Source organism: Glycine soja, chromosome 4, assembly GCF_004193775.1.
Source record: "Glycine soja cultivar W05 chromosome 4, ASM419377v2, whole genome shotgun sequence".
Lineage (NCBI taxonomy): Eukaryota > Viridiplantae > Streptophyta > Magnoliopsida > Fabales > Fabaceae > Glycine > Glycine soja.
This window is the reverse complement of record NC_041005.1, coordinates 453816-466469: the sequence shown is the minus strand read 5'-3', so window position 1 is coordinate 466469 and position 12654 is coordinate 453816. Positions and strand designations below refer to the sequence as shown.

Here is a 12654-nt window from a genome sequence, read left to right as displayed (position 1 = left end):
ATTGTCTTTTATTTTTCATTTTTATTCTCACACTGCTTCGATATTTACAAGATACATATTTTGAAGGGTAAATAGTCACTTTTTCGAACCCTGTAATTCGCTCGTAAATATATCCCTGAAAAATGAAAATACAAAATTTAATCTCAAAAAGTGTAAAAAGTGCGACAAATATATATAGTCATTAACTTTCGTCCGCCACCGTTAATAAAATAACTCATGTGATGTGACATAGAGGAATTAATTTGTCACTTAAAGGATGGTTAAGGTGGTCATCTCTAATTGCCAGCATATGGACATATTTGTCATATAATATTTTTTGACTTTTTGTCTTTCACTTCACTAATAAAACGTCATGATAGATAAAAATATAAAATTTAGTCTCCGAAAGTGTAAAAAGTGCGATAAATATATCTAAACGTTAATAGTAGATTGTGACTAATTATTATAATTTTAAAAAATTTATAATGATTGCAAAAAAATATTATCAATGGAAGTGAATTTTTATTACTTTGACGAATTCTTCTTACTTTTCTTTAACTACAAAAAAAAAACCAATACTTTGGTTGTTAACTCTTAAATAAATGTTATCAACACAAAAAAAAATTTATTATAAAACGATAAGAAATCATTATTTGTGTTTAATTAAACACTATTTATTTAATTATTTTTTTCCATAAATTTTTTATAATAAAATATGAATGTTTATTAGTATATGCAATGACATCAAATAACAAATTATAATAAAAAGTTTCTTGATTTTTAAATTAATTTTTTATGTCATACAAAATTATTCATACAAAATTATTTTTTATTGACCAGTCATTTAAAAAATCATTTCTAAGGAGTGAGTATTTTTTACAAATTAAAAGTGTCATTGCAGTTACAATTTTTTCTAAAAATTATTCATAAATCTAATTTAACTATAATGCTTTATAATAAACATTTTTTTTACTTAAACCTTTCATTAAGCATAAGAGTATAAAAAAGTTATATACCAGTTAATAAAATTAGTATTCTTTTTTCTTTTAGACTCAATTTAATTTATGAGTTTGTTGAAAAAAATTTGTCGCAATCAGTATAAATTATTTCAAATTATAATAATTAGTCATAATCTACTATTAACGTCCACATCCGGATATATTTGTCACACTTTTGATACTTTCGGGGACTAAATTTTGTATTTTCATCTCTTAGGGACTTTTCAGCAATTAGGAAGATAAAAAGTCAAAAAAATATTATATGATAAATATGTCTATGTGTTGACAATTCGATATGATCACGTTGGCAATCATCTTAGTGACAAATTTGTCTCTCTATCCCACGTAGGTCATTTTATTAACGGTGACAAATGGAAGTTAACGGTCGGATATATTTGTTGTACTTTTTACATTTTCGGGGACTAAATTTTATATTTTTATCTTTAAGAACGGATTTGTTAACGAATCACATTAGGGAACAAAAATGACTATTTAACCTATTTTGAATTTCATTCAGCAAATATATTACACATTGTTTTAAAATATTTTTCTATTATAATTAAAATTCGTATACAATTACGAAATTTTATAGGCTATATTTATTTAAATATGAATATAATTATCAATGATTGGTTGTTTATTTGTATAACAGTAGTATATATTTATTCAGCTCTATTCTTAGCGGTTTACTATGCTCTAGGCATCCATTTTGTTAGAACCTAGTTTCTTTGTTGTCTTTATTTTCCTTCACTATAAAAAAAATTGTTAAAAGGACAGGCTAAAAGTTTATTAAGATGTTTATCTTACATTAAAATAAGTATTTACGTAAAAATATTAATATTTTTCATTGTATATATAAATTAAATATGTTTTTTTTCTAAACTTTTAACAATACTTTCTGTATTTTTATTAAGCTAAATAATAAAATTCTAAAAACTGTATACATGTGTGATGATTGTTTTTAAAAATAATCATAATATTTCTTAAATAATTTATATAAATTTTAATACGTTTAATCTCATTGTTATAAACTTTAATGAGAAATATTTTAATAGTATTTATTTAATTAAATTTTTGAATGTATAATTAATAAAAAATATTTTATATGTCAAAGTTTAATAAGTATATTAACGATAATACATCGAATATAAATCTTATATAATATATTTATGACAAGATAAATTTTAAAATTTTAAAATTTTAAATATTCAATAGAAGTTAAATCATTTTGGATCTTCCTTCCCCTCCCCTAGAGTCTCTCCTTCTCAAGGATAGCCTAGGCTAGCTGTTTTTCTTCATTTCCGCTGAACCAAACAAAACTTTTACTAGAATAAAATTATTTTTTAATAAAATTACTAAAAAAATAAATTTTCAATATCGAAATTTAACTAAAATTATTATTCATAAATATTGGGCATCAACAAAACTTTGTGGTATATAATCACTACTCTTTTTTTTTAAAAGGCATAAAAAACATTTTGAATGTGTTCTGGAAATTTAATTTCAAAATTTTTTGTTAATTAATTTAATAATTATAATTTCAAAATTTATTATAAATAGTTTTAGAGATTTAGACGTTTTATTATACATTATATTTTTAGAATATAAGATAAAAAAAATCGAAGTCTGAATAGTGATGTAATAAAGAAAGATAATAAAAAAGGCAATTCCCATGTAGAAATTGACCTGCCCAATGTATTCCATCTCTTATAATATACATATCCTTTGTTGTCCTGCTGTGTGGCCCAGTCCAGTCCACTTATACTAAACGGGTCCATACGAGTAAGGAAACAAAAAGATCCTCGTTTCACTCTGTGTGTTCGTGGTTCCATTTTGATCAAAAAATTATCCAAACTAAAATTAAAAAAATATGCTGTTTAATTTATTTTAGTTTTAATTTTAAAATAAAATTCAAACTAAACTAAATTAATATTTTATGATTTAATTCGTTCGATTTTTGTAATTTTTACTAAAATATTATTTTATTAATATCTACATACTTTCTTTTCAACTTTTAAATTAAACTCATTAAAAAAATTATTAGTAACAATATAAGAAATTTATTAATATGTTAAACCTTTTATAATAAAAATTTATCAATTTTCATTAATTTTAAATCAAACACATCTTAAAAAAGTTATTTTAAAAAGAAGATGATATACTTTATATAAATTTATTTACATAATACCACATAACACTATATTGATAAAAAAAAAAATATAATATTATAATACTGTAAAATTTAAAGTGATATACACATAAACTATATAACACTAAAATAATATAAGTGTTAACATAATTATTATAATTTGATTGATTTGATTTCAAAACACAAATCATAAATCGATCCATACTAACTAGGTTAAAAAAAGCATCCAAATAAATCGGTTTGATTCATTTTTCTTTTCTTTTGCAGTTTTTGATTTTTATTTTAGATCTACTTATATTTGAACATCCTAACTCTTGGGCCAAACACCAGTTCCAAGTTGTCGAATACTTCCCTCAAGAAATTGATTCCGAATAAAGCTCAAGTTTGTTGTGATATTTAGTACCCTGCACAATTCATATGCCGGTGAATCGAACACTTATGGCACTGATGCAACTTTGTGGAAAATGTCATTTTGTCCACTGTTCATTTCCAGCAAAATCATAGTAGAATAGAAACATATTCTTAAGTTGAATACAAAAACGCATATCGATCTTTACATTCATAAGTATTATTTTTGGTTATCAAACAAAAGAGGGAGAGGACAAGAGAGACCTCAATTAGCCTCGGTATGGAAATACTTTTAAAAAATTATTGAACATGTAACTTTTAAAGTTTGATTACTTACAATTGCGGTTCGCACAAGAAAAAGGAAATATGTACCTGGGCTGAGGGACAAAGTGTAGATTGCTGCATAATATATGTTTACACAAGACCCAACGTTAATTTTTTTTTAAAAAAAGTAAATTTTTGACTTTGATCAATATATCTTCACATTCTCCAGGAAAAAAAAAAGTATCTTCTCAGACATTGCTTTATGATTAGCTTATCGGACACTGTTGTGAGTATCGATTACCACGGAGTAATTTTGTTATTATAAAAATTGAAAAGGAGTGTATTAGTTTAAGGTTTTATGGCCATTCTTGTTGAAAATATTTGTACACCTTGTACTCTGAAAGCCACTTTTCGAACAGTCATTTCTGCTAACGTGAATTTTTAGTAAGTACAGTAGAAGGATTTCAAGAGAATAAAAATATAAAGTGAGTGGAATTATTAAGAGAAAAAAAAAAGGTAACTGCCTTAATTCCTCGTACTAATAAAAATTAATATAATTTTTTTTTCAAGAAGATTAAACTTCAAATCATTTTTAGTGTGTGTTTGGTTATCATTGAGAATCGATTATAAAGTTCAAAATGGTGGCATGACAATGAAATTTTTTGAAGTAATTACTTGTAACTTGCTTCACCACGAAAATAGAATCGATTTTTCTAAAACTCACGCATAACCAAGCATGCTATTAGTCGGGTAATCTTTTATATACTTACATACCTCATACCTGATTCCTCTGCCTATTTCAAGACATTTTTTATCCTATAAATCTGACTGATAGGACCATGATATTTCCTTTTGTGGAACACATCGGGAATGGACTGTTTATTTGTCTAAAATTGAACAAGTATATTTGAAACTTTTTTGAAACTGATGTGCATACCTAATAAAAAAAAAAAACTATTTGGCTCCGCAATAAGGTTATTTTGTCCTTAATTTAACAGTATTTCGCTTGTATGACATCCTTTTTATTTCCTTCTGCTTATCCAGTTGTTTTTTATAATTATAGAGCAGATTCAAAAAACAGCAAAAGATCACTGCGCAGTTTAATTTCTCTGTTTATATATGATATAGGTTTATTCAGGATATGGATCCCAAAAGTAGCGGCATCAGAAGTAGCAATGTTATACTTTCCAATCACACAACAGATTGTCCCTTTTCTTTTTCTCCATCTCAAAAAGTTAGGATACTTATATCCACTTAATATAAGATTGGTCTAAGAAGAAAAAAAAATTGTGAATTCAAATTTTCACTAATAAAAACTAACAATATTAACAACTAATATTTGTTCATAAAAAAAATATCTATATTCACGTTTAACTCCAAGCTTACAACCTTCACCCTAACATTTTTTCACTGTGGAGTAATAAAAACCCGGTGTTCACAGATATTTTTTTGTTGCTTAATTTGCCAATATAATGTGTCGATGTGATATTAGACTTTTGCAAACTTGACAAAAAACAAATTCTACGAGTCAAAAGGTAATAGAGATATGTAGGGCAATGGATTAGAGACTGAACCCTTTTGGTGGTTGTAAAAAATGACAAGGGTTAGTTTCCTTGTTTCCTTGTTTCTGTTTAATTGTGGATGATCAAATAAGTTTTTAAATGCTACATATAAGAACTACAGGTTAGAAAAAGATTTGCGTTTATAGGTAAAACTATATATTGCAGACTACAGTCCCAATACCTACCTACCTACAAGATAAAGAGTATGATAAGGATCACATTACAGTGATGTGCAACAAAAATAGTTTATAGTGCGCTATAAAGCAAAATAAAAAATTGAATTCGTTTTCATAATGAAATGATTTGTCCCTATAACAAGTCCAATTTCCAAAAGTTATTTCATATCACCATCTTACGCACATGCCACATATACCATATAGTTGACCCCACGTCATGGTGCTTGTTTTAACCATTATTGCCGAATGTGATGGCTTACTAGAAAAAAGTTGTGAGAGCAACTATGCAACTATATATCTAATGTTGTGAGGTGGATATTAATCTTAGATGTGATGAGTGGTTTGTTCTATAAAGTTCCATAGAGGCAAGGCTTTTCCTTGCTATTATATGCTTGGATCCACTTGATCACTGTGAATCTCTATAATTAATCATTTCCAGATTTCTGAGGATGGGTTACTATTGCTATAAACGCAATTATAGTACTCATACATCAGATGTTATTGTGATGTTGGCGGTGGCCTTGATGCTTCTTGGCATACCTTGGCTCTTTACGCGTGAACAAGTGGTGGTAGTTGAAGAAAAGAAGACGAATTGGTCAGCTTTGATCACACCGATACTAGTACTACTCATCTTGCTTTTGCTGTCACTGATTGGAACTCCCAGGAGGGTTTATGCAAAGCCAACGTGCTATCGGTGTAAGCATGTCTGCTACTGTTACTGCTAGTGTCAGTCCAACACCTGCTAGTGTTCAGTGCTCTATGATTATCTCATATCTTTGGTCACTAAGTAAAATATTGTATTTGGAATATTATGATCGTGTAAATTATGTGCTTGTTTCATTGTTTGTTACGAAAACTAAAAGGCAGGGTCAGGGTTGTGTTACTAATTTATATATAATCCAAATGAGAACAATATTTTTGTTATTAATTAATTGTTCTGGGTTGGGTCATTATGTTACCATAATTTAAGAATAATATAGTACCTTTTTTTAGGAGATTGAACTTTCGTGTTTGCTTTATTGTCTTGGAAGAGCCAATTCCAAACAGTTAATGAAGAGGGATTTGTGTAAATTGTGACGCCTCTAGTTTAAATACTTAAATTATAGTTGAAATTAATTCTCGGGGAGAATATGGTTCCTTTTCGTGTGAACATAAAATTAATTGTGGCATTAGGAATGCGAAAACCGTGTGACGGAAAATGGGCTCTTGCAAGGTTAGAAGTTTGATTATAATTTGTTGAGATTATTCCAATTGTTTAAACAGGGAAGAAAAAGAAGAACAGGAGAAGAAAGGAAAACAGCATGGTTTCTTCATGACTTGAAAATTGAAATGGCTGAAGCGTGACCTATTACCTAAAGTTTGTCCCCACCGCAGCTCAACTATTTTCTTTTGTATCAGCCTGACTCAGTATAAAGCGGTAGCTTTTAAGGGGATTACGCATCTTTGCGCAACCACCACACAGGGGATGTATTTGCAAATTGCAATTAACAAGCTTTTTCTTATTATAGTATAACATTCACTTTACTTATAATTAAAGTGTCATTTATTATATTTTTTCATTACACTTACTTATAATTAAGATGTAATCACATTTATTTTTAATAATTTTTACGACTTTATCGTTTTAATTATGTCTATACAATAATGTTATTACACACTTCAAGACATGTGTTTTTTTTTTATTTCTATTATTATTATTTAACTAACAATTTTTTCAATATAAATAATATAATGTCAAGTTACAGAAAAATATTTATAAATTATCATCACTAACTTATTATTTATTTTTAACTTACTAAATATATAATTTGTAAATTTATTTAACTCATTTGGTGAAATTTTATATATTAATTTATAGTTGGATAAAAAGTTACAAATTTTATGTGTAATATATTACTAATGACATAACACTAACATACTAATAGATAACGTGATAATTCAATACATAACTAATGTGTTTGCTATATCAAGATATTAGTATCTCGTCATACTATTAATAATATGTTAACATATGCATAACATATGTCATTTATCAATGTCACGTTATAATTAGCATATCACATCCGTAAGTTTTGTTAAAAAGTTTACAATAGACTTACTAATAAATAAATAAATAACTAAAATTTAAAATTATGAGGTACCAAATGTGAAGTATGGAATATAAAGGGATTTAGCTAGTTAAAAAAAATGTGCACGAAATAACTAAGACGTGGCTACGCTTCACTTGTGGGGCAACCCTCACATCGACAATTGAGCAACATCATTCCGGATTGGCATTCACTATGTAAACCTACTGAATCAAATACAGTAAATTAAGTAGATACTTGGGAAAGATTAAATATTTTAAAAATTATTTTCTTCAATTTTTTTTAACTAAACCAAAGTAGATATCTAATCAACTTTCCTAAAAAAACTAATCAACCAATAACACTTATTTTCAGTCATGAATTTGAAAAAACATTTAAGAGAAATTAAAAATAAACAAAGCTTAACGTATATCATTATATATAATTATATTGTTATCCCAAATATATAATTACATTAATAAATTCTAAATTCATATCATTTTCTTATTAAAAAAATATAGTTTGTTTTAAAAAATTAGAGAAGGAGGGGTTACAATATGTCTTAAAACAAAGATCACTAACAATCACATAAATTTGCTGTAAAAAAAAATCACATATATTCGTATGAGCGTGAAATCGTTTTACCCGCTACGTTATTTACTTCCATTTAATCCAAACAAATTAAGAATTAAATATTCCACATAATATAATATTAAATACATTTGTAATATAAATTTAATTTTCATGTATGTATTGTTAGCTTAAAAATTTTACATTGTGAACTAATTAGAAATTATACAGGTATTTTAAAGTGATAATTTCAATAATTTTATCATATATAATAATAATTATTGTCAATTTTGGAACACGGTTTTGAATCATATTTTATTAATTTAAGATGTGAAATTTATTTCATTAAATCCACATGCATAAAAAAAATCAGTCAAAATGAATTATAAACACACTGAAAATTATACAAAAAATAAATCTAATGAGCAACTGAAAAATAGAAAAATTTAATATTAGATTATTTTTTTGATTTTCATGTAACACTCATTTTTCACACAATTTTTATTGTTTATGATTTTTTTCAAACATGTTAACAAGAATTTTGGTTCTACTTTAAGTGATATAAACCCAATTATTAAGTAATGAAAAGAAAGAGATAAAAAATTATAAATATGAAATTTAGAGTAAGACAGACAAAAAGATAATAAGGAAAGTAAACACCAATTTAATGAAAAGAGATGAAATATGATGTTGGGACCTAGCATATCAAAATTACTTATAATGTATTGCAGTAGATTTTCTCTAATAAATGAAATCGTTGTTTTCACTCTCATCTACTAAATTATCTTATCTTTAATTTCCTGCATGAAGGACCTAGTTTATTTATCTTTTTTTTTTCAATTTTCTTTATAAAGATAAACAAACCGCATTAAGATAAGATATATAAAAATTCGTGGGTAAAATAAATGTTTATCTATTCCTAGCAATGAATTTATTCAGATACTATTTCTCATTTCTTTAGAAAATAACCATTTTTTAATGCATTACCATGTATGGGTGATCAGGACATAATAACAGAAAAACACACAGAAGAATAATAAAAACATAATTGCAATTACATTAAATAAATAATAGGAACAAATTATATTACAAGAGTTTGGCCTCAAGGCTCTCAACAAAAAGAGTTTAGGTTTTTCCTAAGGGATAAATGTAGGCTTTAGATAGTTCTCAGACTCGGTGTGTATTTTCCTTTTGCTTTGTCCTCCTTTTATAGGCCTAAGGTAGCTTACATTTATGCTGACCTCGCACTTAGCGCATCTAGGCTTTCTCGTGGGTCTTCTCGTGCTAAGCCTAGGTTGCGCGCTGAGCGAGACTGCACACTTAGCTTGGATTGCATGCTAAGCAAGTTGTCCAATTCTTTCAACTTTTCTTCAAGGTTTTTTTGTCCAATTTTTGCATCAATTTTCCCTTCAAAACACTTAAAATCTTCTTCTTTTGAATTATGTTGATAAAAAATAGCAAAGATGATAATTTCTTCATTATTTTATTAAAAATAATAATAAAATAAAGAAATCACACCCATTTATTAGTCAAAATTAACTATTAAATTAGCTCATATTTTACCGTTATCAAAATATCAATTAAGTTTTATAATCTTCTTGTAAGGGTATCTAATATAACAAGTTTCATATCTTGAAATAATTAAACATAATTCAAAATCGTGCTCTAAAAAGATAAAAGATTAAATTAAATTTTTTAAAAGATAAATTATCAAACTAAATATAATCAAACCTTAAAGTTATGTTTGGTTTAAGAAAGGATGAGAGAAATTTGATGCATCCAATGCGAGACTCATTAAATTTTTCTTCTATTTTCATTATCTATTTAATTTTTTAAAAAAATCTTCTATTTTCATTATCTCTATCTTCATCCCCTGAATCAAATACATCATAAATATTTCAATAAACTTATAATATTATTAAGTATTTTTTATCAAAAATATGTTATTAATTTTTATTAATTCAAACTTAAAATATCTTTCTCCCAACCTTATAACACCGTTAACTATGTACCAGTATAGGATCATGTTGATTTACTTTTAACCATTTATGAAATATAATTAACTACATATCAATATAATGAACTAGCTTTTATATGATAAAAAAATTAACTAGTTTTTTTTTCGCCGAGGAATATAATTAACTAGTTGTACGTTACTCTTTTTCCTCATTCTAACAGGTAACATTACTTTCGCACAGGATAACTACAACGTGTCTCCATTTGAATGGTGGGGCATCCCTCGTAAATAGTAATGAATTGAGCAACAACCAGATGTATTCAGTTATTCACAATGCAAACCTACCCGTTCAAAAAGCAATTAATTAAAAATTAATAGTATATACATATAAAACACACACTTTGTTTTGTGGTATATGATGTCCTACACATTACCCTTGTTTAGGATGTCGTACCTAGTGTCACTAACTCCGATCTTTTGACTATCATTTTAAATGGGTTGCACTCCCACAAATCAGACAGCGCCAAATCATCAAGTACAAACTTTATTTCGCAAAATAAGCGACCAACCAAACGTAGCACTCTCGTCCTCATCTTCAGCTATTATAAATAAACAAAACAGGACACAAACTCATCCAACAGTTCTGAATTAAAATGGGCTATGGTAGAAGCAGAGCATCCTCTGTTTTGGACGGTTTCAGTCTAAACCCCGTGCCATACCCCGTTCTGCTAATCTTATCACTGATCCTTCTATTCCTCGGCATTTCATGGTACTTGTCGTATGAAGAAGTAGTTGAAGCCGCTGAAGAACAACTGGGGTGGATGCTGTTAGCCACACCAGTGGTGCTAATACTCGTAGTTCGTTGGTTATCGTCAGTGGATACTTCAGAATGGTTCTTCTTTAACTCCTCGCCATGGGAGAGGCGTAGGAGAACCCACCACTTCCCATCAGAGGGTAGCTCCCCTTGGGGTGTTGCTGCTTTGATCCTGCTTGTTCTCGTGCTTCTTCATTATCACTCCACTTTTCTTGATGCCTGGTTTGTTTGATTTTATTTCGTCCTCTGTTTAGAGTTTCTTGGTATCTCTATAGTTACGAGCTTTGTTTGTGTTTATTACTTATTTATAGAGAAAGGACATAGTAACTTTGATGCAAGCCTTTGTGATTATCGTAGATATGTAGATGATTAGATTATGCTGCTCTATGAATATGAATTTATGAATTGTATTTAAGGTGTTTTGTGATTATGAATGTATTTCTTCCTACATGAATATGATGATGACAAACGGGCAAAGGGATATAAAAGATTTTAATAACTTTTTTTTATTAAAAGAAAAAAGATTGATAAATAAGTTATTGATGATTCAAATAAAAGATTATATTATAATCGAAACAACGGTTTCTTACTTGCGTTACTTAGATACTTAGTATTAGAGAACAAAACTTGATCCGGTATTTCTGCTTAAAAGATGAGGGAAGAAACGCAATTTTGGTGGATTTGCTTGTTGTTTAGGTTTAAAATAATGTAATTCGACATCATTATTTTCTTGAGAGTTGAGACCTGTATAATAAATTGTTGGCTATTGAGTGTACTGAATTACACTCAACCGGGTTAAAGAATAACTTGTCATCTGCGTTATTAAGCAATTTTACAAAATGCTCAGTAAGATAGCTTTGTCTCTACATTCCATAGACAAGTAATGCTCTGTAAGATAGCTTGTCATCTGCGTTATTAAAAAATTTTACGAGTCACTTATTTATCGCTAGTTAATATCTGAGAATGGAAAATAATTAGTCCAAAATGACAAACCATCTTTTTCAAGAAATATTTTATTCTTAAGTAAATTTGATAATTATTTAAATCTAATATTAAGGAGTAACCTTTTTTTTGTCAATACTACCTCTATAAAATATTAACTACAAGATCTTGTAAATATGAAATAAACTACTCTAGTCATACCTTAAGACATACTACTTCGTAAGAGAAAGAGAAGCAATCGGAGGTAGATGTTTTAAGTTCATGTTTGGATTTCATGTTAAAAGCTAAAAATAAGAAATAGTTGTTTCATCTTTTTTTTAATTTTTCACCGTGATTTTGGAGACAAAATTAAGCACATTGTTAAAAGTACTTGTATTTTTAAAAGTAACATTTTTTACTTATTCATTGTGTACATTAGAATTCGTAAAATTACTTTTTCAATGCTATCCAAACATTGCTTAAATATTGCGAGAAATTGTAGTAGAGCAAGAAATAAAATAAAAAAAGCTACTTGCAATTAAGTTGCAACATAAATGTTAACTTGTTTATTTATTAGTTACATAAAGAATAGAAAGAGACAAGCGTTACTTTGTATGAAGCAACTCCAGTGGCAGTTAGAGTCATGGTCTGAATGCGTGAAAGTTGAGCCTTGAGGTAGTAGAATATGAAAAGATGAAGAAGATGAAGAAGACGGGCAACAAGAAGAGGAATAGCTGAAAGCTGAAGGCTGTGGTATGGAGCTGAGCCTTGTAGTCTTTGTAACGGGAGAAGGACAACAAGCCAATGACAATGCCGAATATGGTGAGCAAATGGCCCGGAGGTGCAGAAA

General features: G+C 27.8%; 1 protein-coding gene and 1 long non-coding RNA gene across 2 annotated transcripts; both read left to right on the top strand.

Annotated features, from left to right (window-relative positions):
* The first annotated feature begins 5794 nt into the window (after window positions 1-5794).
* On the top strand, window positions 5795-7081 carry LOC114408414. Its single transcript, XR_003665887.1, has 2 exons — window positions 5795-6172; window positions 6740-7081. It is a non-coding gene; the product is annotated as an uncharacterized LOC114408414 (long non-coding RNA).
* Window positions 7082-10685: 3604 nt separating this feature from the next.
* LOC114408412 lies at window positions 10686-11337 on the top strand. The gene has a single exon (XM_028371453.1). It carries the CDS (start codon window positions 10723-10725, stop codon window positions 11113-11115), a length of 393 nt encoding a protein of 130 aa, XP_028227254.1. The 5' UTR covers window positions 10686-10722; the 3' UTR covers window positions 11116-11337.
* The last annotated feature ends 1317 nt before the right edge of the window (window positions 11338-12654 follow it).